The sequence below is a fragment of the Leucopleurus acutus genome (assembly GCF_964270905.1).
Source record: "Leucopleurus acutus genome assembly, chromosome: 14".
NCBI classification, from domain to species: domain Eukaryota; kingdom Metazoa; phylum Chordata; class Mammalia; order Artiodactyla; family Delphinidae; genus Leucopleurus; species Leucopleurus acutus.
In genome coordinates this window covers 84,284,984-84,309,512 of record NC_139156.1, presented here as the reverse complement: position 1 = coordinate 84,309,512, position 24,529 = coordinate 84,284,984, and the positions used below count along the sequence as shown (strand labels likewise).

General features: G+C 49.1%; 1 protein-coding gene across 2 annotated transcripts in view; it reads right to left on the bottom strand.

Moving 5' to 3' along the window:
* ABCB10 (ATP binding cassette subfamily B member 10) overlaps nucleotides 1–24,224 on the bottom strand; it is a 33,691-nt gene extending 9,467 nt beyond the window's left edge. For both annotated transcript variants that reach the window (XM_082854165.1, XM_082854166.1), the window contains exons 1-8: nucleotides 23,691–24,224; nucleotides 16,266–16,466; nucleotides 15,288–15,490; nucleotides 11,440–11,574; nucleotides 10,533–10,679; nucleotides 9,404–9,539; nucleotides 3,025–3,120; nucleotides 1,607–1,816 (exon numbers count right to left, since the gene is read on the bottom strand). In XM_082854165.1, the coding sequence (XP_082710291.1) occupies nucleotides 1,607–1,816; nucleotides 3,025–3,120; nucleotides 9,404–9,539; nucleotides 10,533–10,679; nucleotides 11,440–11,574; nucleotides 15,288–15,490; nucleotides 16,266–16,466; nucleotides 23,691–24,186 (1,624 nt within the window). In that variant the 5' untranslated portion in view covers nucleotides 24,187–24,224. The remainder of the gene's footprint in view (nucleotides 1–1,606; nucleotides 1,817–3,024; nucleotides 3,121–9,403; nucleotides 9,540–10,532; nucleotides 10,680–11,439; nucleotides 11,575–15,287; nucleotides 15,491–16,265; nucleotides 16,467–23,690) is intronic.
* Between the last annotated feature and the right edge of the window lie 305 nt (nucleotides 24,225–24,529).

Genomic DNA, 24,529 nt, shown 5'->3' with positions numbered 1-24,529 from the left:
CTGGAGAGTCTGCTGTCTGCAACTAACACTCTGACACGGTGGCAGAGTGTTTCAACAGTCAGATGTAACTCTGTGACCTCAGCTGACAGAATTACCTCTACACCTTGAGGGAACGCAATCATGCTTCCCGATGACAACAACAGTGACCAACACAAGAAATCCCATTCCTTCTCAGTTAGGTGTGTGGCATTATACAAGCCAGCTGTAAACTTTCATAAACCTACCAAAATCTGAGGTCTTGACTTAAAAAGTGTAGTGTTCTATAGGCTACAAAAGGCAGGAATATAAGTGTAGTTGCTTTTCTCCTTGATTTACTCACCGTTGTGAAGAAACTAGAGGCTTAGTATTTTGACTTGATTTGCATCCCACTCACTAGGATTTTTTTAAACTCAGAATTTTACAGCAAGTAGAGGGTAAACCAAGGCTGTGATTCCAGAGGCAAACAGTGTAGTAATACCCATTTTAATGCACTTGGTGGTTCTGTGGGTCAGGACCTGTGAGTCAGATAATTACCTGGCACATAACCAGCTCTCACACTGTTGTAACCAAAAAGACCATAAGACATACTCTTCAAATTCATGGTTTTATTTTATACTGACAATTGTTTTCTTGCTGAGAAATACCATTCCTTTTTTTTTGTTTAATATTTATTTAATTTTACTTTGGCAGCGTTGGGTCTTAGTTGCGGCATCCGGACTCTCAGTTGCGGCATGCATGTGCGATCTAGTTCCCTGACCAGGGATCGAACCTGGGCCCTCTGCATTGGGAGCGCAGAGTCTTAGCCACTGGACCACCAGGGAAGTCCCCATCATTGTTTTCTTAATCCAAAAACAGACTATCTTCTCCGAGCTCTGATACAAAGAAGGATATCAACTCTGTAACTGTGTGTGGTGATGGATGTTAACTCGACACGCTGTGGTGATCATTTCACAGTATATACATATATGGAATCATTATGCTCTACACCTGAAACTAATATGTTGTAGGTCAACTGTATATTTTAAAAAGATATAAAGAAGTAAAATAATGTGTTCTTTGCTCTGAAAGCTGCTATAATCCAGTTAAAAATTTTTTTAAAAAATCTGAATGAGAAAAGTCTGTAAGAAAATCTCTACTACCGCAAGAAAGCTTCAATGGAGCAGCGGCCCAGAAGTGAATCAGTGACGGCCACGTGCCCTGTCTGCACACCAGCCCCAGGCAGGAGGACCGGAGGGCTTCAGGGAGAGCCCGGGCTCCTGCACAAGCTCAGGGCCGGCACAGAGTGGCACGTACTCATGGTGCTGCCGTGGCCGGTGGTGCTCAGCAGCCCCGAGGCACCTTCTTGGAGCCCCTCTCCCGGTGGAGGAAGCACCACACGGGAGACGAGGAGGTGGGGTTCAGGAAGTCACTCTGGACCTGAGTGGCGAACACAAGATATACAACGTGCCTGATGGGCCCTCTGTGTGAGCTGCCATAGCCCGAAAAGTGAATCCTCTGTTTGGGACTTCCTTGCTGGGAACAAACCCTCTGTGTTCAGAACTCGCGCACTGCACGGCCCCTGCGTAACCTGACCCTCTCTGGGGGCCCAGGAGAGGCCTCCCGTCCTACAGTGTGCTCAGCCACTCACCAGCGCTGGCGTCGTACAACCTCAGCAGGAGAGAAATCACTGTTGATTTGCCAGAACCACTTGGGCCAACCAGCGCTGTGATGGATCCTGCTGGGATAGAAAGGCTGAAATCCTGGAATATGGGCACCTCTGGGCGAGCTGGATAGGCGAAATGCACATTCTTGAACTCCAAAGCGCCCTGGAAGCTCTTCTCGTTTAAAATGGCCCCCTCTGCAAGGGAAGATGGAGCTCCAATCACTCAGGGCAAAGCTCAGGCTCACAGCAGAGCCCAGTGCCCGCCTGTCTGACTGCAGACACGGCCCAACATGGCGAGTCCTGGAGTCTGGGCTCTTCCCGGGCAAGTCAGGAGGGCTCCGACCAGCGCTTCCCTGAACCCGCTCTGCATCGGCAGTACAACCATACGCCCGCCACCTTGCTGGAGCCTCGCAGCCCTGAGAGGTAGAAGTCCCCATCCCAGTCTTACTGACGGGACGCCGAGGTGAAGAGGGGCCAGCCTGCCCATGCCAACCGAGACGTGGATGGAGCTTCCAGCCTGGGAGCCATCCGGGCGAGCCCAGTGGCCTTCTCCCTGTACGCTGCCTCCGCGGTTCCCTTGTCTAGGGTGTACCTCACCTTCTCTAAATCAATGTTTTCAGAGGATGATGATGAACAGGCGGGCGCTGCACAACAGCCCCGGAGCTAGAGGGGGGTCAGAGGTCTGCTCTGTCCTGTGTAACCTTGCTCCTGACTTGGGAGAAGGGGCTCAGTCTCTCCCAGCCTGTCATAGTGGAGAATACTGGGCATTCACTACTGACCTGGGGCCAACGCCAGTACCTAGGGATCAGCGAGCAGCTGGCAGTGGCTGCCGCTCCCAGCCCCGTCCCCCGACCCCTTGGCTGGCTGGCCCAGGCTGCACAGCTGCCCCGAGCACCGGCTTCCCGGGAAGCAGCTGATGAAGGAGACAGCTCCAGCCAATTAGCACCAGCGCCCTCCACCCCACTCCCGAAGCCAGGCAACTCAGAGGCTTTTATACGTGTGATCCCTCTTCCTGCCTCCCTCCCCCTGCCCACACAAACGTCAAAAGCACCAAGGGAGACGAGTCTGGGCACTGGCCGGGCCCTTCCTATCTGCACCCCTGAGCTGCACTCACTTCTACCCTGCTGTCTGTGGTAGCAAATCGCCTGCAGGGAGGTAAACAGTGGCTGCACACTTTGTGGTCAGTCCCCACGCCTCCAGGGACGCCCTGGGGCCCCATGACAGCGCCCAGCAGCTGTGCTTCCTCACCACCCACCCCGCTGATGGCCCTATCCCTGCCACATGCAAGGGACAGCGTCCCGCTCCAGCTCGTCCATCCCAAGTGGGGCAGGAAGCTGGTGTCACGGTCCGAAACCACATTTGTTTAACCCCAGCCAAGAGAAGCAAACCCATTTCAGACCCACCATTGAAAGGAAGCTCCGGTTCTCTCTCGAGGAGCTCCCAGAGGCGGCCCCCGGCACCCAGGCCCTTCATCAGCTCTGAGTAGAAGGAGCTCAGACCTGGGCGAGAAGCAAAGGCACACGTCCATCACTGGTACCAGGAAACGGCCCTCTGCTACTCCCGCACCTCTGGGAACAGTGACCACAACCTGCTGTTAATACAGAATCTGATTTGAAGCAGCTACCTGGGAATCCATCAGAGTTCCCTCAGTCTCATACCCTTGTGTTCCTTCAGTTTCTCCTCCTCCAATTTCATTATTTCTAGTAAGGATTTAATGTTTGGTCAGATCAGGGAATTTATAAATACATATAGTCATACTAATCAACCACTGAATTAAAATCACAATGTTAGGGCTTCCCTGGTGGCGCAGTGGTTGAGAGTCCGCCTGCGGATGCAGGGGACACGGGTTCGTGCCCCGGTCCGGGAAGATCCCACATGCCGCGGAGCGGCTGCGCCCATGAGCCGTGGCCGCTGAGCCTGCGTGTCCAGAGCCTGTGCTCCGCAACGGGAGAGGCCACGACAGTGAGAGGCCCGCGTACCGCAAAAAAAAAACCAAAAAACAAATCACAATGTTACATAAAAGTCTACCTACTCAAAAACATAGCAATATAAATAAAATATAATGCTTATCCCATACTTATAAGGAACTTAAGGTACCCCAATATTCATTTAAAAGACATATCCACATAATCAAACCCTCCTTTCAGACACTCAACAAATACAACTTTTACCAGGCTAAAAACTGAAAAGAAATTTGGCAATGTTAAATACTCCAACCTCTTCTTTTTTTTTTTTTTTTTTTTTTGGTACGCGGGCCTCTCACTGTTGTGTCCTCTCCCATTGCAGAGCACAGGCTCAGCGGCCATGGCTCATGGGCCCAGCCACTCCGCGGCATGTGGGATCCTCCCGGACCGGGGTACGAACCCATATCCCCTGCATCTCAACCACTGCGCCACCAGGGAAGCCTCCAACCTCTTCTTAAAGCCACCTTTGAACTATGATTTAATTAATGATTTAAACTCCAAGTACACTCCATGTCAACTGCCAGAACATATACTTGTAACACTTTCCCTCAGTAAGGATGCTGAAAAAATGCAATTCAAATATTCTGTCTAAGGTATACAGTTATTTATACAAGATACGGTGGATTAAAACCTTCAGGTTAAATTAAGAAAGCATTGGTCAGAAACAGAGCCACATACATATAGTCAGTTGATCTTTGACAAATGAGCAAATGCAATTCAATGAAGAAAGGGTAGACTTTTCAACAAATGGTGCTGGAACAACCAGACATCCATGTGCAAAAAATGATTCAGGACACAGACCTTACACCTTTCACAAAAATTAACTCAAAGTGGTCTAAACGTAAAACGCCAAACTATAAAACTCTGAGAAGATAAGAGAAAAACATATATGACCTTGTGTTCAGCAATGACTTTTTAAGTATCATATCAAAAGCACAATCCACGAAAGAAAAAAATAAGGAAGTTAGAGTTCATTAAAATTAAAAACTTCTGCTCTGTGAAGGACACTGTCAAGAGAATGAGAAGATGGGCCACAGTCTGGGAGAAATTATTTGCAAAAGACACATCTGACAAAGGACTGGTATCCAAAATACAGTAGTTCCCCCTTATCCACGGGGGATACGTTCCAAAACCCCCATGGATGCCTGAAACCGTGGTGCTCCATATATACTACAGCTGACCCTTGAGCAACACAGGGGTTAGGGGCGCCAACCCCCTCACATGTGAAAATCCATGTATAACTTTGTAGCAGGCCCTCTGTAACTGCATCCGTGGATTGTGTAGTACTACAGTACGTATTTATTGAAAAAAAATCTGTACAAGTGGACCCTCACAGTTCAAACCCGTGTTGTTCAAGGGTCAACTGTATTTTTTTCCTACATACACATACTTAAGATAAAGTTTAATTTATAAAGTAAGAGAGTAACATTAATAATAAAATAGAATTATAACAATATACTGTAACAAGTCATGTGAACATGGTCTCTCTCAAAGTATCTGGTACAAATTAAATGTCTTTTCCAACTTAACTAAGCAGTGTGGTGTAACTTTTGCAGTTTGAGGTGGGACAGCAACACCAGCATGAATTTCTTTTTCCTTCTTCACAATTTCATGACCAGAAGACTCATTCTTACCATAGATCTCAGTAACCTCAGCATATGATTTTTTCTCTTTCTTTAAGAAATCAAGAACTTTCACCCTTTCACTTAAAGGAAGCACTTCATGGCTTCTCTTTGGCATATCTCAATTGCCAGCATCACCACTCTTGCAATCTGGGGCCATTATTAAGTGAAACAAGGGTCACGTCAATACAAGCACTGCAGTACTACACAGTGCATCTGATCACTGAGACGGCTACCAAAAGACTAACGGGTGGGATGCGCTGGACAAAGGGATGGCCCATGTTCCAGGCAGGAGGCAGGACAGCATGAGATTTCATCATGCTACTCAGAATGGTGTGCAATTTAAAATTTATGACTTATTTCTGGAATTTTCCATTTAATATTTTCAGACTGCAGTTGACCACAAGTAACTGAAACTACAGAAAGTGAAACCGAGGATAAGGGGAGACTATTGTATACAAAGAATTCTTAAAACTCAACAATAAGAAAACAAACAGCCAATTAAAAAATGGACAAACAGACATCTCACCAAAGAAGATACACCCATGGCAGATAAATATATAAAAGGATACTCTGCATCACGTCACCAGGGAAAAAAGCAAATTATGACAACAACGAATCTATCAGAACAGCAAAAATCCGAAATCCTAACACCACCAAATGCTGGTGAGGACGTGGAGCAACAGGAACTCCCATTCTGGGCTGGCGGGAGCGCACAGTGGTGCAGCCACTTTGGAAGAATGTCCGGCGATTTCTTACAACACTAAACATACTGTTACTGTATGCAATCTAGCAATCGTGCTCCTCCGTGTTTACCCAAAGGAGATGAAAACTTATATCCACACAAAAACCTGCACACAAATGTCTACAGCAGCTTTATTCATAATTGCCAAAACTTGGAAGCAACAAAGATGTCCTTTTAATGGATAAACTGTGCTCCATCCAGACAACATTAAAAAGAAAAGAGCTATTGAGCCATGAGAAGACATGGAGGGACCTTCAATGCCTACTACTAAGTGAAGGAAGCTAAGGTGCAAAGGCTCCACACTGCATGATTTCAACAATACAACATCTGGAAAAGGCAAAACTGTGGAGACAGTAAAAAAATCAGTGGTTGCCAGGGGCTGGCGGGAAGGAAGGATGAATAGGCAGAGCACAGAGGATTTTTAGGGTAGTGACACTACTCTGTATGATACTACAGTGGTGGATCCCTGCCATTATACGTTTGTCCAGACCCACAGAACGTACAACACTACGAGTGACCCCCTAAGGTAGACTCTGGACTTCGGTGATAACGTGTCGGTGTATGTTCATCGATTATAACAAATGCACCATCTGGTGGGGGATGCTGATAAATGGGGGAGTCTGTGCATGGGGGGCGGGGGGGTCTATGGGACTCTCTGTACTTTCTGCTCAACTTTGTTGTGAACCTAAAACTGCTCCTGTTTTTTGGCTGCATTGGGTCTGTGTTGCTGCACGCAGGCTTTCTCTAGTTGTGGCGAGCGGGGGCTACTCTTGGTTGTGGTGTGCGGGCTTCTCATTGCGGTGGCCTCTCTTGTTGCAGAGCACGGGCTCTAGAGCTCAGGCTCAGGAGTTGTGGCACGTGGGCTCAGTAGTTGTGGCTCACAGGCTCTAGGGCACAGGCTCAGGAGTTGTGGCACACGGGCTTAGCTGCTCTGTGATATGTGGGATCGTCTCGGACCAGGGCTCGAACCAGTGTCCCCTGCATTGGCAGGTGCATTCTTAACCACTGTGCCACCAGGGAAGCCCCTAAAACTGCTCTTTCAAGAAGAGGAAGGAAGGAAGGAAGGAAGGAAGGGAGGGAGGGAGGGAGGGAGGGAGGGAGGGAGGGAGGGAGGGAGGGAAGGAAGGAAGGAAGGAAGGAAGGAAGGAAGGAAGGAAGGAAGGAAGGAAGGAAGGAAGGAAGGAAGGAAAAGTCAAGGGAAAGAGTTGGAAGTAGTTCACAACATAGTAAAGAGTTTAGACTCTGGAAAACAGAAACAAAGACAAAATGGCCCTGGATAAACAAAATGTGGTCTATCCATACAATCGAATATTATTCAACCACAAAAAGGAATGAAGTACATGCTACAATGTGGGTGAACTTTGAAAACATGCGAAGGGAAGGAAGCCAAACACACAAGGCCACAAACTATATAATTCCATTCACGTGAAATATCCGGAATAAGTAAATACATACAGATAGGAAGCAAACTGGTTGCTAGGGGCTGGGGAGGGGGGTATAGACTGCTTGACGAGTATGGGCTTTTCTTCGAGGTGAGGAAAATACTTTGGAACTAAACAGAGGTAGTGGTTGCACAACACTGTGAATGTACTAAATGCCACTGAGCTGTACATTTAAAAATGATTAAGTTTGTGTTATGTGAATTTCACCTCAATAAAAATGTAAGAAAAAAAGATATTGGGTTTGATAGGAAGATGTAAGAGCCTTCTCTGGTATAAAAGAAACAAGCATGTTTTCCTTCAAATAGCACCTCTAACCCTCTCACAACAGAAAATAAATGTAGAATTTACTGTGGGTTTTTTTTTTTTCAGTAAAATCTATTCTAAGCAGGAACCAACATATAAAAATTCTGATTTATTTAATAAATAAAACAGGATTTCTTGATTGCAGATTCATTACAGAATCACTCTGAACAGTGAGCTTCACAAAAACATTAAAAACCCAACTCAACCTGTAACAGGTCCCTACAGTCCCGCCCACACTTCACTCCTCTCTCCACCTCCAGACGGCAGGAACCATCAACCAGAGCCGTGGGGTGGCCTGTGGCTCAGGAGGCCGAGCCCCCCGAAATCTCAAGCACAGACAAAGCCTCAGCAGCACATCTGTGACCAGGGGAGGTAACTGACTCCCAGGGGACGGGAACTGTGTTTCCAACCAATTTCTGTGCAAGACACAGCTATGAACCTGGGACAAAAGATAGGGCAGCAGAACACCCCAAAACAGAGGTAGTGTCTATCAGGTCAAGTACTATGGAAAAAAGGAGGTGCCAGCAGAGGGACTAAGAAAGATCAAGACAAATGTGGCAGAAAACTCAAGATTGGGGGGGGCAGGAGGAAAGCTGACAGCGGTCAAGCGTGGACCGTGCACAGGAAGGCCACAGAGAGGGAAGGTGGCGGCAGACAAGTCTGCTCTGAGGTGGGACAAAAGGCTGAAAGGAACCCACCCACATGGGTGTGCGAGCCTACAGCCCGACAGGCCCAACCCAAGAGACGGAGAGAAAAGAGAAACACTGTCATTGCTCTGTCCTCCTGAACTGGCCCTCTCGCATCCCAAGTCACTCAGCACCCGGAAGTGTCTTGATCAGGTTTGTCTTCAAGACCAGCCAGAGGAACTATTATGCTATTTTTAAAGGGGTCTCTGGAAATCTCAGTCCAGAAAACATCCTCACTTGCCTGCAGATGTCTACGGAAAAGCCTATACCTTTAACCAGGAGAAAACCCTGAAACCCTGAAAACAACAAGAGTGTCGGGTTGAGGTGACCCCCCTGGGATACCTGAGCTCCTTGAGCCAGACTTCAGTGTTTACCTAACCTTTCCATCCTTTCCAGAGCAGGAAATCATCTGCTCCCAGTTGGCTGGGGCCTCAGGAAAGCTACGGAAAAGAAAACCTCGCAGACTCCATGGGTCTTGCTTCCCTTCACTCAGAAGCAGACGATGAAAGCTCATCTGAGAGGCTCTTGACAAAAGCAAGCAACTGTGCTTCACGTACTGCATCACTTGTATTTGTGATTGGTCACTAGTTTTGAACATGGCTGACTTTGTACAGAAGGAGCTTTACTCCCCACCAGTGACTTGCCCATCATGGAAGCATCACCACCAGAGGACGGGGGTTCCTGTACATGCCTGTTCACACCACCCTTCCTCCCCAGGATCCATCCTACGGTGAAAGGGAACAGGCTGCCCTACAGGCAGCTGGAAAGAGCTCCAGTGAGACCCGGAGCTCCACCAGCTACGGGGCGCCTGCAAAACCCTGGAAATTCCAGACCCCAGGGAGGATCCCACTTGTATCTTTGCTCTTTCTTTCAAAGTCAAGTTGGAGTAACATTCTAGGAGAGGTTTTTGCAGTTAATTAATTGATGAGAGGTGGAGTAATGGGAAAGTTAAGTTTTCATTTCAGAAACTATAACCCTATTTTTGATTTGTAAATTCCCAAGCCTATTTAAATTATATACCTCCAATGCTTAATCCAACCCAGAAAGCATACATTAGGAAGGAAGAGAGTTCACCCACTGTCATGTGGGCACTGCCCATCAGCAGTCCTCCTTTGTACAGGACGGAAAGCACGATCAGGTTCCCAGAGAGCCCGGTCTGTCAAGGGAAGAAAACACAGAAGTCAGGTGGGAACCAAAGTCGCCAAATGCAAAAAGCTTTCTCATGGCCTATAATTCCCTTTATGCATTTCACCATCAAGCAAGATTTTTCCAAAATACTAAATAAGTTTTAATCTGAATTTAAAAATACTTTTGAAATATCACAGTATTGAAGGAAATAATCTCATTAACACAGAAACCTAAACACTAAGTCACCCGTCAGATTCCTATTTTACTCAGTCTAATCAATTTGCAAAGGAGAAAAATGACAGTAAGGAGGCCTTCCCTAACTGGAGGAAATCAGTACACTGTACCGTGATGGGCTGGGCAGGCTGCACTGAGAAGTGAGAGCCCTGCATCTCGCTGACCAGCCCTGACCTGCGTTAGGTGCGTGGTCTCTGTAAGCGCTGCCTCCTTGGGCCTTCCTATCCGTTAAGTCACGGCCGTTACTGAATCACCTCTAACATTCTTTCCAGTTTGAACATATTATGAATCTGCCATCATGGTGATTTTCTAGTTCGGTGTCCTACCCGAGTTCATTGTGATCAACGTGATCAATTTTCTTATACTTCCTTCTTGAAATACACTTGAGATTATTTTGGTTAATCCTCAGTGGGTCTCAAACTGCCTGCATCAGAATGACCTGGGGCTAAAACACAGATTGCCAGCCCCATCCCAAGAGTTTCCAATTCAGGACATCCAGAGTGGAGCTGAGAATCTGTGTGCCTAACCAGTTCCCAGGTGAAGCTGACATGCCTGGTCTGGACCACACTCTGAGAATCAGTGCCCAATCCCACACTGTCTTGGTCTCACCACCTTTCCTTTAATTACATTTACTTGTTTTCCTCCTCCTTCACAAAAATATTTTAAGGATGGTAATTCTTACTCTTGAGGGAGAAGTATTTTCTATGTATGGCAAGATGCACAGAATAAAAACCCCTCCCAATCATGACGTCTACCCTTTCCACTCTTTCCAAAATGATCTACTTACTGCTCCAAAGAAACCAGCCCGAGCAAAGGCCTCTTTCCTTGCTAACTGCATCACATGGTCCACTTTGCTGGTGTATTTCTCTATCTCAGTCATTTCTTTCCCAAAAGCTCGAACAGTTCTTATATTTCCAATACGTTCCTCAGCTAGCTGGGAGAAATAATACATATATTTCGAGGGAGGCAAAATTAAAATGTGGTTCTCATTTTTAAGATACTATCAATAGAAAGCTGCTGATGATACGCAACTAAGTCAAAAATAGATTACAAAGCAGAGCATATGATAAACAATCCTGTTTTTGGAAACAAATATATATGTACATATAGACACATCATATATATAGGTAGATAAAGAGATAAATGGGAAGGTAGGTAGATAGATAAAGAAATATATTTTACGTAGTGAAAAAGATAGATGAAAAGGATAGACTCCAAAATGTTAATAACATTCATTCTGAGAGCTAGAATTATGCATGTTATTTTTTCTCTTTATATTCTCAAAATTTTAGTTTCATAAAAATGCATGGTTTTGTAACATGAAAATATAAGTTATTTTTAATTTTTAAAAAAGACAATACTGGATAGCATTACAAAGCTACCTTTATTCATTAATGAAGGACAGAGTATCATCCAGAAACTATTTTCAGAATATAATTAGCTTTTTCGTCCTATAAGAAATAGTGACAGTAAGAAGTTCACACAATGTACAGTCAAGTGGGCTCAACGCTGAGGTGTGGGTACTAATCTAGTCTAGAAGGCAGAGTACTTTGTGTTGCTAAGATCCGGGGGGCTAATGTAAGGAAAAGGAAGTACTTTTTTGAAAAGCTTCAGCACATCCCTTAGGGTCTGCCCACCGATACCCTGGCTCTGAGTTCATTCAAGCGGAGACCACACCAGGGAGGGGCCTTTACCTGAGTGGCTTGTGCCAGGGAGTCCTGAGTGACTTTGGTCAGTTTCCGTAGGTATCGGCCATAAAGCACAGCAAGGATGGATATTGGAGGCACCACACTCAAAACAAAAGTGGCCAGATTAGGGGAGACAAAAAACTGTCAAAAACAAAAGCCAAAAGGTATTGTGTTACACAGAGTAGCAAGACATTCTCACTGCCCGCTCTAAGTGTGTGCGTGTGTTGAAATTAACAGGCAGGCTTAAAGGTGCTGTCTCAAAATCGTATATCCAGTTTTGGTAGAACTTTTCAAACATTTTCAATCTTCACAAAGCCCCATGAATATTCAGCCTGCCACACAGGAGTGACGCGACAGAGAGCTGCTGAAGCAAGGGTGGGGCTCTTTTACCCTCCACTGCTGCACCACTACTGACACAACGCAGGACCAGTGCTGTGTAAATCAGGCCACGCTGTTCACCGACAGAGAAGGGGGGCAGGATGTGAGCAGAGGAAGGAGGCCGCCTTCTGCTCCACGCTGGCCAGACCTCACCAGGAGTTCTGCATTCAGGTCCAGATCAAGGGCTCTGAACAACCTGAGCAATATCTCACTGAAATGACTCAGGTGGCAGCAAGACCAAAAATACCCACATCATATGACAGAGTTGAAAGAGGACTTGGCAGGGGGTGTAACAACCAAGTTAGAGCTGTTTCCGCGGCTCAGAGGACTGGAATCGCAGTCGGATGGATCTAGACTCAACAAAAGGAGGAGTCTCCTAACAACTGGAGCTGCTCGAAGGGGAAGTAACACAGTGGGGTTTTCCCGTAGCCAACCCTGCAATTAGGTGATTGTATTTTAAATGGTACTAGCATTTCTTCGACAAATTATTAATTATAAAATAGTATCATCAGTACAAGGCTCTCCTAAAATGCTGAGGAAAAGCTGCAGACTGAAATGTAAAGTAAAGGACGAAGCACGCAATCATTCGCTTATTTACTCATTGGTTGCCTAATGCCGTCATGCAGCGAACACTATTCTAGGCACCTGGGAGATAACTGACCCACGTGGAGCTTCATCCAAGGGGACAGCAAAGATGAGCGTCGGAGAGCAAACAGGTAAGAGAGAGAGAGAGAGAAACCACAGGGTCATGTGGTCTTGGAAGAGCAAGTACACAGAGGCCCTGAGGCAGCAATGAGCTCAGCACCTTGATCCATGGGACGGCCCACCCTGAGCAGACAAGCAGACGCTGGGATGGCAGTGGCCACAGGACACACGCAGGGGCAGCGAGGCACCCAGGCAGGTCTCAGCCCAGCCCAAGCAAGCCCTCTGCACGGGGGGCAGGAGCATCCCTTGGTGCCCCCCAGGCCCTGGGGACGGGCTCAGAACCCTCCCTCCCCGTGCTCCGGTTCCACGCTTAGAAATAACCTTCTGAAGAATATTGCAGGGTGCTGTCATACAAGGAGCGCTGGAGTATCAGGACACACATCTTAATGGTGGGAGGGAGACCCCCGAACGTAAATTACCAAACTGGCAGTATGGTACAGACATCATTAGGTTCTTGGGAGCAGGCTTACCACAGTCAGGTCCAGGGAGCCCATGAGAAACAAAGCACACGTCTGTTCCTCCAGAGCTAAAGGCCAGGTCCCAGGGGATGCCCCCTTATGAGGCCCTGCTATGAGCTGAGTGTTTGTGTCCCCCCCAAATTCATATGCCTTAAGCCCCAATGGGGCTGGACTTGGAGATGGAGCCTCTAAGGAAGGAGTTAAGGTAAAATGAGGTTATAAGGGCGGGGGCCCTGATCTGATAGGATTCGGGTCCTTAAGAGAGGAGACACCAGCGAGTCAGCTCTCTCCCCACAAGCACGGAGGAAAGGCCTTGTGAGCGGAGCACACAGCGAGAGCATGGCTGCCCACAAGACAAGAGAAGAGGCCTCAGAATGAACCTACGTTGTCAGCACCTTGATCTGGGACTCCCAGACTCCAGAACCACGGGAAATAAACTTCTGTTGTTTGAGCCCCCAGATGTGGTACTTTGCTATGCAGCTCAAGGTACTAAGGCTCCCTCCCTCTGATGAGCCACCTGGGACTCTCTTCACCTGCTACAAAAAGAGGTTCCCAGCTCTTCCTGAGCCCTGGACTATTAATATCTGGAAACGGTGCTTTAGTTCAGGAGGGCCCTTCTCCCAGAGTTTTGCTTCTCTCTTGGCTGGGCATACATAAGATTTCAAAGCTGTCTTCCACTCTGTATGTCAGATCTTACAGGCTCAACATATCCTTCTGCTCTGGACTGAATGCCCTGTGGGACACAGGACAGAAACCCAAGCTTTTCCACCTGTGAGAAAAGATCAGTCACCGTCCTCATTCTAGGGGTCTAGAACTATGCTAAGATGACAGCCTCTCACAGCTACTGAGCACCTGAAATGTGGCCAGTGTGCTGGGGAACTAAACCTTACATTTTATTTAGTTTTAATTAAAATTTAAATTTAAAAACTGATTCCATTTCTATTTAGTTATTGGTAAAGTTTTAAGAATGTCTGGGAATTTGGGTATGTTAATATACTTTTTCAACCACAAATTTTATGAAATCTAAATACAGATCAGGTATTCCCAATGAAAATTTAGCATCCAGATTTAAGTGTTCCGTAAGTATAAAATACACACTATATTTTGGGGGCTTCCCTGGTGGCGCAGTGGTTAAGAATCCGCCTGCCAATGCAGGGGACAAGGGTCCGAGCCCTGGTCCAGGAAGATCCCACATGCCGTGGAGCAGCTAAGCCCGTGTGCCACAACTACTGAGCCCGCGCTCTAGAGCCTGCGAGCCACAACTGCTGAGCCCGCGAGCCACAACTACTGAAGCCCGTGTGCCTAGAGCCCATGCTCCGCAACAAGAGAAGCCACCGCCATGAGAAGCCCGTGCACCGCAACGAAGAGTAGCCCCCGCTCGCTGCAACTACCTGCACTAAGCAACTAAGACCCCAAAATAAATAAATTTATAAAAGAAAACATACTATATTTTGAAATCTTAATATGAAAAAATAATTTGAAATATCTAACAATTTTTATATTAAACACATGTTGAATTGATAATATTGTTTATATTAAGTAAAATTATTAAGATTAATCTCACCTCACCTTTCTTTTCGCTTTTTTTTTTTTTAATTTTTTTTGGCCACACCACGCAGCTTGTAAGATTTTAGTACCAGTTCCCCAACCAGGGATTGAACCCGGGCCCACAGCAGTGAAAGCGCGGAGTCTTAACCACTGGACCGCCAGGTAATTCCCTCTTTTTGCTTTTTAAAACGTGGCTACTAGAAAATGTACACTGGCACACGTGGCCTGCACTACATTCCTACCGGACAGCCGCTCAGGTCTGAAGAGACCACTGGTGTGAAGAAGGGAGCTGGGCTCAAGCCCCCAGCTAAGGAAGGGACACGGGCCCGGGTGGAGCGGGCTCCCCTAAGGGAGGGCAGAACTGCCTGCGTGCAGGAGGGGACCTGCTCCTGATAGGAGGAGGAGAGGAAACGAGGCCTCCGTCCCATCCAGACGGCAGTGGCAGCTTCCTGCCTTTGGGGACGGAACTGACACCCCTCCTCTGACCCACACTCAGAACCCGAGGGCCCTCCCACCACTTTCACACGTTCTCGGAAAACCCAGGCAACAAGGTAAGTTTTTCTAAATGCCAACGGTCCGTTCTCCAGACAGGAATTCATGGCGGAGAAGTGAAGGCGCAGGTGCCACCAAGGAAGCAGCTGCTCCAGGTCCCCGCGGCCTCTGCGACAGCGATGAGAACAGCTCAACGGAGCGCACCTCACGCCTGAGAAGAGGGCGCGGGCCGAGCCCCGGCCGCAGGGCGCCCCGGCAGCCGGGCCGACATACCATCATGCCAATGCCAATGGAAGCCTGGGCTCCGGCCCTGAGACCGTCCGAGAGGTTCTCGGTCACCGACCGCCCCAGCAGGGCCGCGTCCGAGGACAGGCGGTTGATCAGCTCTCCGGTGCGCGTCTTGTCAAAGAAAGCGACCTCCTGCCTCAGAACCGAGGAAAAGAGCGAAGCTCTCAACCTGTTCACGATGCGCTGACCTGCAAGGCAAAGAGCAGTGGCGTCGGCTTGGGCTCAGCCGCTAACACGCAGCCGCGCGGCCCGAGGTCGGCGCCTCTTCTGAGCCGCAGCCCCGGAGGCCTGTCTGCGCCGGCTCGGGTGCGGTGGGAGCCCGGGCGCAATGATCGGCACGCGCTGCTGACCAGCATCTATCTCCTCTCGGTGCCCACAGCCCGAGGATGCCGAGGACAGGATACAGTAGTAAACGGAATGTGACCAAGAGACTTTCGTAAAGTATAACTTACAGAGAAGTGTTACGACCTTAACTTCTCAAAAGCTAATTTTGCTTCTCCTTCGCAATCCTTTCCTGGATTTAACTTCGAATGGCAAGAACTGGTTACTTATCTACAGAGTATTTCACCAGCTAAACGGCCAGCAACCGACTCGGACTCGGGTGTCCTGGGCTCTAGCGTCACTGTGGTGTCACCGCCTACTAAGAAGCAGGCCTCACAGTGACACCGACCACTATCGCCCGGCTCCGCCTGCAGGGGTGGCACAGTGCGGGGCACGGCCCGGCTTCTGCGGCCGCCTCACTCAAACCTCCGGAAGGCACACAGGCGACTGCGCTCCAATTCACGGGAGAGGCAGGTTGAGCACAGAGCACATGATCTACAACAATCCCCAGCCCAGTGTTGGCCCTGTCCCCCATGCGGTGGAGGAAGAGAGGACAACATGGGGGCCGGAGCACAGGGAACCCACGGGATCCGCCCCCCCCCAACCCCCACCCCATGTGGCCCAGGAGGTGGGTCGTGGCACCTGACGTCTGCATGAGGTAGACGCGGACGGCGTTGGCCGCGGCGCCGCACAGGAACACGCCGCCGAGCGCCAGGCAGAGGCGGGTCAGGCTGGAGCTGTAGTCCGCAGAGGGGTTTGTGTAAATGACGTCGATTATCTTCCCCAGGAAGAAGGGGGCGGACATGGTGATGACACTGGACACCGTCAGAAACCCAACTGCAGCTGGAAAACACAAGCAACTCTCCGGTTCATCGGTGCCTCGGCCAAGGGGCAGGGTGCTGAGTTCATCACACTTCTTTCCCGAATAAACTTTTCAGAGCATGTGATGCTCTCAGATGCCGGGAGTCTCCTCCCTTTAGCTCCTGGACCCCTGACTAAAGGGAAGAACCGAGTAGTTTCTGGGGCCAGATCAGGCAGGATGACTGTAAGGGCACCGATCGTCCCCAAGTACCCAGACAAGACGGTTTTTGCCTTACCCTGGTCTGCTGCTGTCTTCTTCCTCAGGAGTAACTGACAGCTAACCACAAAAATCCGTTCTGGCCTCCCTCCCGAGATGACATTTTTCCTACATTCGTGCTACACACTGTTATTTCCTGGCATCTAACTGTATCTTAGCTTGAAGATCAAACTATGCAGGTAAAGCTCTTGATTATGTCTAATATTTCAAAACACTTGAACCTTTGGAAAGCAGTTATGGGCAGCCATTACACATGTGATACGTTCCTTCTTAATATTATTGCTCTGGGAGATAAAGTACCAGAGTATGAGCATGATAATAAAACATGTAAGAACACAACTGTTCACACGCCTTAAAAACAAAAAAGACACAGGGCACAGTATCTTTTCAGAAAAGAAAATATCGAGAAAATCCAATTAGGAACAACATGTATCAGATAACAACATTCCTAATAAGAGGAATGCAAATTTACACTACACTTTCATCTAATGACTGGCAAAGATCAAAGAGTTTGACAGCATGGTGTTGGTAAAGCTGTGGGAAAAGAAGCATTTACACTGTTAGTGGGTGTGCAAACTGGTACAGTTGCAATGGCAGAGCGATGTGATCTTATCAGTCAAAACATAAATGCACATTCCCTTTCATCCACCAATTCTATCTCTAAGATTCTAACTTACAGATACACTCCCATATGTGTATGCAAAAAATGTACACTCAAGGGTGTTCATTATGACATTGCTTATCCCAGCAAAAGATTCAAAATATCCTAAACATTCATTAATGGAGAAAAGTTAAATTAATTATGGAGCATTTATTTTATAAATATTATGCAGTCGTTAAAAAGAACGAGGTGAGTCTATAGGAAGCGACATGAAGCCATCCACCAAGATACACTGTTAGTGAAAAAGCCCAGGACACAGATGTTAACATCTGTGGCACTTTTTTGCTTATTGATTTTCAAGTTCCTGAATGCACAGAATATCTCCAGGAGAGTAACAAGAAACAAGTAACAGAGGTTCCTTCTGAAGAGTGGCATCAAGTGACTGGGGCAGGGCGCGTGCCACTGTGCACCTTCTGAGTTTGGTCCCGCTTGGGGCCCAGCTAGCTCCATCACTGGAGAATCAATGGCGAGAACCCCAAGTGGACACAATGTGGGTTGAGCCCTGGGGAATGAGCGCTGCCAACACCCTGCAAACAGCTTCTCTATCTGTGTCTTGCCTAATGCTCACACGTCAGTGAAAGGCTTTACTTTCACGAAACCTTAATAAAAAGTAGAGAACGAACTCAGTGTGAACCGGTTGTTCAGTCGGCAAACAGAGCTCTAGGAGGAATGTGAGCCTGACTTAAGTCGGGAACACTGCACACACTCTCTCCCCTCCTGGGGGTCTTCTAATGGCCTCTCCTCAAGGAGGCCTGCTCTGCAGTCCTATCTGTTAATACAGACCCAAACACAGCAGCCTCACCCTCCGTTCTCCTCCCAGCACTTCCCAACACTTCACTTGTCTACTGTCTCTCTCCAGTAGGATAAAAGATTTCTGTCTGTTTTGTTCACTGTTGTATCCCCACTGCCTACAGGGACAGGTATATAGGAAAAGCTCAATAAATATTTGTTGGATGAATGAACAAATAAACTGAACTTTGGCAAAGGAGGCATGAAAGGGTATCAGAGTTCGACAACAGCCTAAAGAGAATCGTAAGATCTGGTGGCTCAGGAAGTCCGTGTGTGGCAATGACTCCTTTTCCAGAGCCAGAAAGCCCATGTGACTGGCTGAAAACCCCTTTTATCACAACCGAACTGCATAACGTGAACCTGGCCAAGGGCCATTTCCTTCTGCTTTAAGACCCGGGGTCTTGTTTCAAATCGCCGTGTTCCTGATGACAGTGCTCAGAGGGACTGGAAGCCCGAAGGGTGTAGGAGGCAAGTGTAGCTCGCGTTCTGCAGGGCACGGTCGTGGCAAACGGGCTGCTCCAGAAAGCAGTGGCCTGGCGAGCCGGGGGTTAACCCGAAAGGCCTGTTTCATCTGTCATCAGCAGCCAGCTTCTCTGGTCTGTTTCTTCCCTTTGGCAAATACTTCAGTAAGTGTAATGTATGCAGAGTGCCATCAAGGTCCATCTCTCCCTCCCGCCTCTAGTTTTCAAACTCAAAGTTACAACTCCGAAATAAGAACCTGTATCTCATGAACACACACTAGTTCTTACACAGTAATGATAATGATTACAAAGAGAAAGGAATTGGGCTGAATCAAAATTCGTTCCAGGATCTCCCCTCTCTTTCCTTTTAATTAAAAAAACAAAAACAAAGAACGACTGACAGCTTGTCTTATTGCCATTTGCCTCTTTCTTCTACAAGTTGAAGATATACAAAAGTTAAATTTTTTTTTTCAGCGTTGGGTTAGCTGGATTCCTGTTAATTAAGGTTTTACTACATAGCACCATCTCGGACATTCATGAATCATGTAGATTTGCGCCACAACTATCATCTCTGATTCCTCCCCAAACCTGACAAGCCAAGTATACCATAATCCTTCTAGCAACTCTTCTCCACCTTTTCTCCATGGTTAAGCATCTTGCATCCTATCCTTGCTTGACGAGTCCCAAGCAACTGTCATCTGTCTCTTGACAGGTATCTTCAAGTATCTTTCCGTTACCCTCATTCTACTGCATCACAGCGTTCAAAGAATAAGAGAAATCTCCTCCAAAAGAAAGGGGATGGAAAACCTGAAACAGAGGCTGTTGGGAGAAGGGCTGTGGCCGGTAGACAGCTCCTGGATGGACAGGTCTGGGGGGCGGAGGAGGCTCTCAAGCATGTCTATCACCACTGGATGCGGGACAGATCTTTTAATGACTCGTCTGCTCACTGTGCTGGGCAGGTGCAGCTACCCCCGTGTCACTCAAGTAGTAAGGCACCAACCACCCACCACTCTCTGAAGCATTTGATATGCACTCTCTCCAACAATGCTTTTATCATCCTCATTTTTGTTTCCAGAGAGGAAACTCAAGCACAGAGAGGTGAGGGAGCTTGCCCAAGGTCACCCAGTTCATACACTGAAGAACCACATTCTGAGACAAAGCTTGTCTTCTTCGTCTTCTCACATTCCAAGCCAAGAACACAGCAGGGGCCTCGCCTGGGGGTGAGGGCAGCCAGGGAGCAGGAAGGCTGCAGGATAAAGCTGGAACAGGATCTCTGGTGCAGAGAAGTACTGAGAAATAAAGTGGAGGCATACTAGGCTCCGGGTTCTAAAGTAGAACTGGGACTCTGCAGCAAGGCAGGCCTAAAAGAGCCTCGGGCTGGGGAGTGAGACAGTCAGATTTGCATTTTATATGATCCACTCTGGCAGCAGAGTGAAAAGAAAGGACCTGAGGCTCCCCTGATCCAGGCGAGAGGGGAACTGGGGTGAAACGGGGAGGGGCAGAGGGGATACGGACAGTGACAAGGACTGCAGATATTTTTAAGAACCAGATTCTACAGGACCTGAGAATTTCAGATTTGGGAAGCATGTTGGGAAGGTCAGTTCTGAAGTTGGGACTGACAGGGTCAGTGCCCTACCTCTGCCATCTAGCTGTTTGACCTTGAGTGGGTCACTCAAACTCTCTGTGCCTCAGTTTCTTCATCTGTCAAATAGCAATAAAAAGAACCCCTCCCTCACAGAAATGTTGTGAGGAGAAATTACACACACACACACACATACACACACACGTAAAGCCTCTGGCCCAGTGCCCAGTATCTAGTAAACAGTAAGTATCCGCTATTATCTATATTACAGCTGTCACCGCAAGGCGTCAGGAATGACCTGTGTCCCTGCCAGCAGCTCCACTCTCTGACGGGTGGGACAGAGGAGGAAAGGAGCTTTCTGTGTCTATAGGGAACAAAGGAGTAGAAGCCCGGTGCAGGTTGGAGGCTGAGCTAGCCTGGCATCTAACTAAGCCGGCCAGGGCAGGAGGTGAAGGGGGCTGACAGCCAGCAGGAAGCGGAGGGTGAGGAAGCCTCGCAGGCTCGTGGAGTGACCTGGAGAACAAAGGTCTGGGCAAGGCCAGAGCATCGGGTGCTCCTGTCCAGCAGACATGCGACGGGCGCCGCCCACAGAACTTAAAATCTTCCAGCTGCCACATTTAAAAGAAACTGGTAAAATTAATTTTAATACTGTATTTTATTTGTATATTTGGATCCAATATATCCAAAATATTAATCAACATGCGATGAACATTAAAAAGTAAAGAAAGTTCACAATTCTTTTTCCATACTAAGTCCTTTCAAAATCTGGCGTGTATTTCCGTCTTGAATCAACTCTGACTAGCACATTTCGCAGCACAGATACAGAATGTTCATGTTTTCTCTGCAACGTGGTACTTCCGTAGGGCTTTCTGGAGCAGTCTCCATTGCAGAGGCTCAGCCTCACTGTCCCACCAGTGTTGTCCTTGTCAGACCCTCTGTCCCGACTTGGGCTGCAGGAAACATGCTTCACCCTCTCCTTGCTTACCGCACCCACTGGTTTCACCACTCTGTTCATTTTGGTCACGTCACGGTCTATCTCCATAAAATGTAACTACAAATGCAGCAAAAGCTCCTGGCGGGCATCAGGTTCTGAGAACTGTCCTCTTCTCAAACCACACAGGCCCTTATCAGTGTTTAAGTGAACACCCTGGGGGTGGAGGGCTGGACGTGCACCTGCCACATCTAACCAGGGGCCTGCCTGCAAAGCGTGAACAAGACAAGCTCCCCTGCACTGGGCCCGCCGCACAGAGACCCTCCATCGGCATCTCACGGCCCCCTCCTAACTCCCAACCCCACGCACGGCGCAGCCTGCCTCTAACTCCCTGGGAGCCCCAGCAGCCGCTTCTATCTGCCAGGCCCAGCAGGACGGCTCTGACCAGTTACCTCTTATCCCATCAGCCCACAGGGGCTCTGCAGTGAGCTCCTCCATCTTTTAAGACTCCTGTGACCAAGGTGATAAGACGAAGAATTATCAGTGAAAAAAGACTGCAGAGCAACCTTGTAGGCAACAGCTGTTGGAAGATATCTGCAAATTCCTACATAAAGTGAGACACAGGGAGGAGGGGCCGCGGAGAGCATCGAGGACTGTGGTTCCTTTAGAAGAGAAATGGAAATGACTGGTCTCAGCAGATACCTATAAACATTTCAAATGGCGGACCCTGTTTTTAAAGTTTCTGACACAAATCACTTAAGACCAAAGTTTTCTGGTCACACAGTTCAGGCAGCATGCTCACCAAACTACTGAACACAGATGAAAACACTGTTATTCAAACGTACAGCGGAATTTTTGAAAAAGGATTTTTGTATTCCTTTTCCTAAAAATTAACAAATTAACATTGGAATTCCTTCTCTTCAACTCAGCTGTTTTTGGCCTCTTGATTTAAAAGTACACACACACACACACACACACACACACACACACACACCCTCTGTACCACACACACACAGGCTAAGGACTAGACACAGAAAGATGAGGCAGACACAGCCCCTTTCCCAAGCAGCTCACAGGCCAGTGAAAGCTCCTAGCCTCAAAATTTTCTTTTAAAAGAGGAAAAAGGAAAAAAACTTTATTTCCATAAAAATACACGCACAACCAACTGAGCGATGAGATAGTTCTCTTTATACCTCAGTAATACCAAGAAGCCCCCTAAACTGTAACAGTCAGTGAGAGGTATAAATGTTCCCACTCTACTGCCCTCCTCCACGGCACCAACCTGCCCTACATCACAAATAGCTCTCTAGGACTATCCTTCCTAAAGCAATGGACTTGTAACAAAAAAAGGTGGGATTCTCTCCTCTTTCAAGCCTAAGAACCTCACAAGCCCTCTTTGCAAGCCCTCATCACATGTGCAGTTTTATCTCCAGTCACATACCTTTTCATCAATGTTTCTCCCCCACTAAGCTGCAAGCCCCAGCACGAGCGGGAACCATGCTTCTTCCTGCTCATCAGTGGAACGCAAGGGCCTAGCACACAATGAGACTCAATATTTGTTAAAGAAACGAAGACTTGGAGAAGTCTCAAAACCTTTGAGATCTTACAAGGCCCTTGCATTTAAACATTTCTCCATTTATGGCTAAAATGACAAGCTATACAAAAATCTGTTTATCTGGATTTTGTTTCTAAAGATATTCTTTTTTTTTTTTTTTGCGATACGCGGGCCTCTCACTGTTGTGGCCTCTCGCGTTGCGGAGCACAGGCTCCGGACGCGCAGGCTCAGCGGCCATGGCTCACGGGCCCAGCCGCTCCGCGGCATGTGGGATCTTCCCGGACCGGGGCACGAACCCGTGTCCCCTACATCGGCAGGCGGACTCTCAACCACTGCGCCACCAGGGAAGCCCTAAAAATATTCATTTTGATTTCTTTTTAAAAATTACTTAATTATGATTTAGTTGGGTTATGAGTCACAGTTTCTCAACACTTCTGGAGTTTACAGATCACTGATCACGACCAGTGTTGACTCTTCTGATAAGAACTTAGTAACTTCCTGCCTACCACCCAGGAGACAAAAGCAGGGGACAAACCTGAAAAGTTTACACTGCTTTGCTTCACAGAGTAAAAATATTGTTGGCGGCTTAATAAACTTGCCTGAAGCACGCACATATGACAACATTGGTTTATTTGGGGCTAGGATTAATTTTACAAAGATACGGGGAAAAAACCCAGGTCATTCTGAGAACGCCAGCAAAGTAAAAACGGAACAGACCCGAAAACTGCAACACTGAGATGCTACCCCATTTGTATAATATGTATCAAGATAAGAAAACAAACATTAGCTCTGGGAGCAGATTCCCGGCGGGCCTGCCGGCTCCACACCGCTACAGCAGGCGCGCTCTGTCCGCGGTCCAGGTGGGGACGCCCAGGTAGAGGCACACCGTCCTCCGCACCGTTTCCAGTGGCCCCGGGTCCCCCTGCCGCCACCGCAGTGCCCCTCTCGGCGGCCCTGGACCTCGCGTGTGTAAGGTCGCGGTGACCGCGGGGAGGGGACGGGGGCCCTACCTGCCAGCCTCCGGCGCTCGGGCTGCGCCAGCCTTAGGAGCTTCTGGGCCTCCGAGCGCCCGGCAGCCACGGGCCGCTGCAGCGGGTCGTGTCCGGGGGTCGCCGCGGCCGCAGGCAAGGCCGGCTCGCGCAGCCAAGCCTCGCCCCCGGCCCGCGCGACCGCCGCTGGGCCACCGGGGAGCGCGGCGCGCGGGAGCCGGGGGACGCCGGGCCCGGCGAGCGCCCCGCACCTGGAGGGCCCGGAGGGCCGCGTCCACAGCGCCAGGAGCCGCGCCAGGCCCGCGCCGCCCGCGGGGCTGCCGGGACCCCCGCCCGGGCAGCGGCCCGCCCGGCACCGCGGGGCTCGCGCGGCTTCGCCACCCTCGAGGAGCGATGGCCCCGAGTCCCCAAGCCGCGCCGGCGCCAGGAGCGTCGGCGGCGGCCGGGTCCTGGGGGCGCGGGCGGCTGGGCCCCGCCTCAGGAGCAGCCGCAGCGGCCAGGCCGGGGGGCCGCGCATGGCGCCGCGTCCGAACCTTGCGCCTCGGTCCGCAGCCTCTCCTGCGCTCGCCGCCGCCGCTCGCCGGCTTGGACCCCCGCCCCGACGCCCGCCCCATCCCGGCCCGCGCGGCCCCGCCCCGGGGCGGCTAGCCCGGCCCCGACCACCCCCGGGCGCCCCGGTCCGCAGCGCCCCCCACCGGGCAGCCCGGCGACTGGCGCGCCGCCGGAGCCGCAGTGGCTGAGGCGGAAGAAAGCGCCGCGCGCCGCTACGCCTGCGCACTGCCGCGCGGGGAGCAGTTTCGCCCTCCTCTGCCCCCCCGGAAGAACCTGGGAGCGGCGCGGGCCCTTTCTCACGCCCGCGC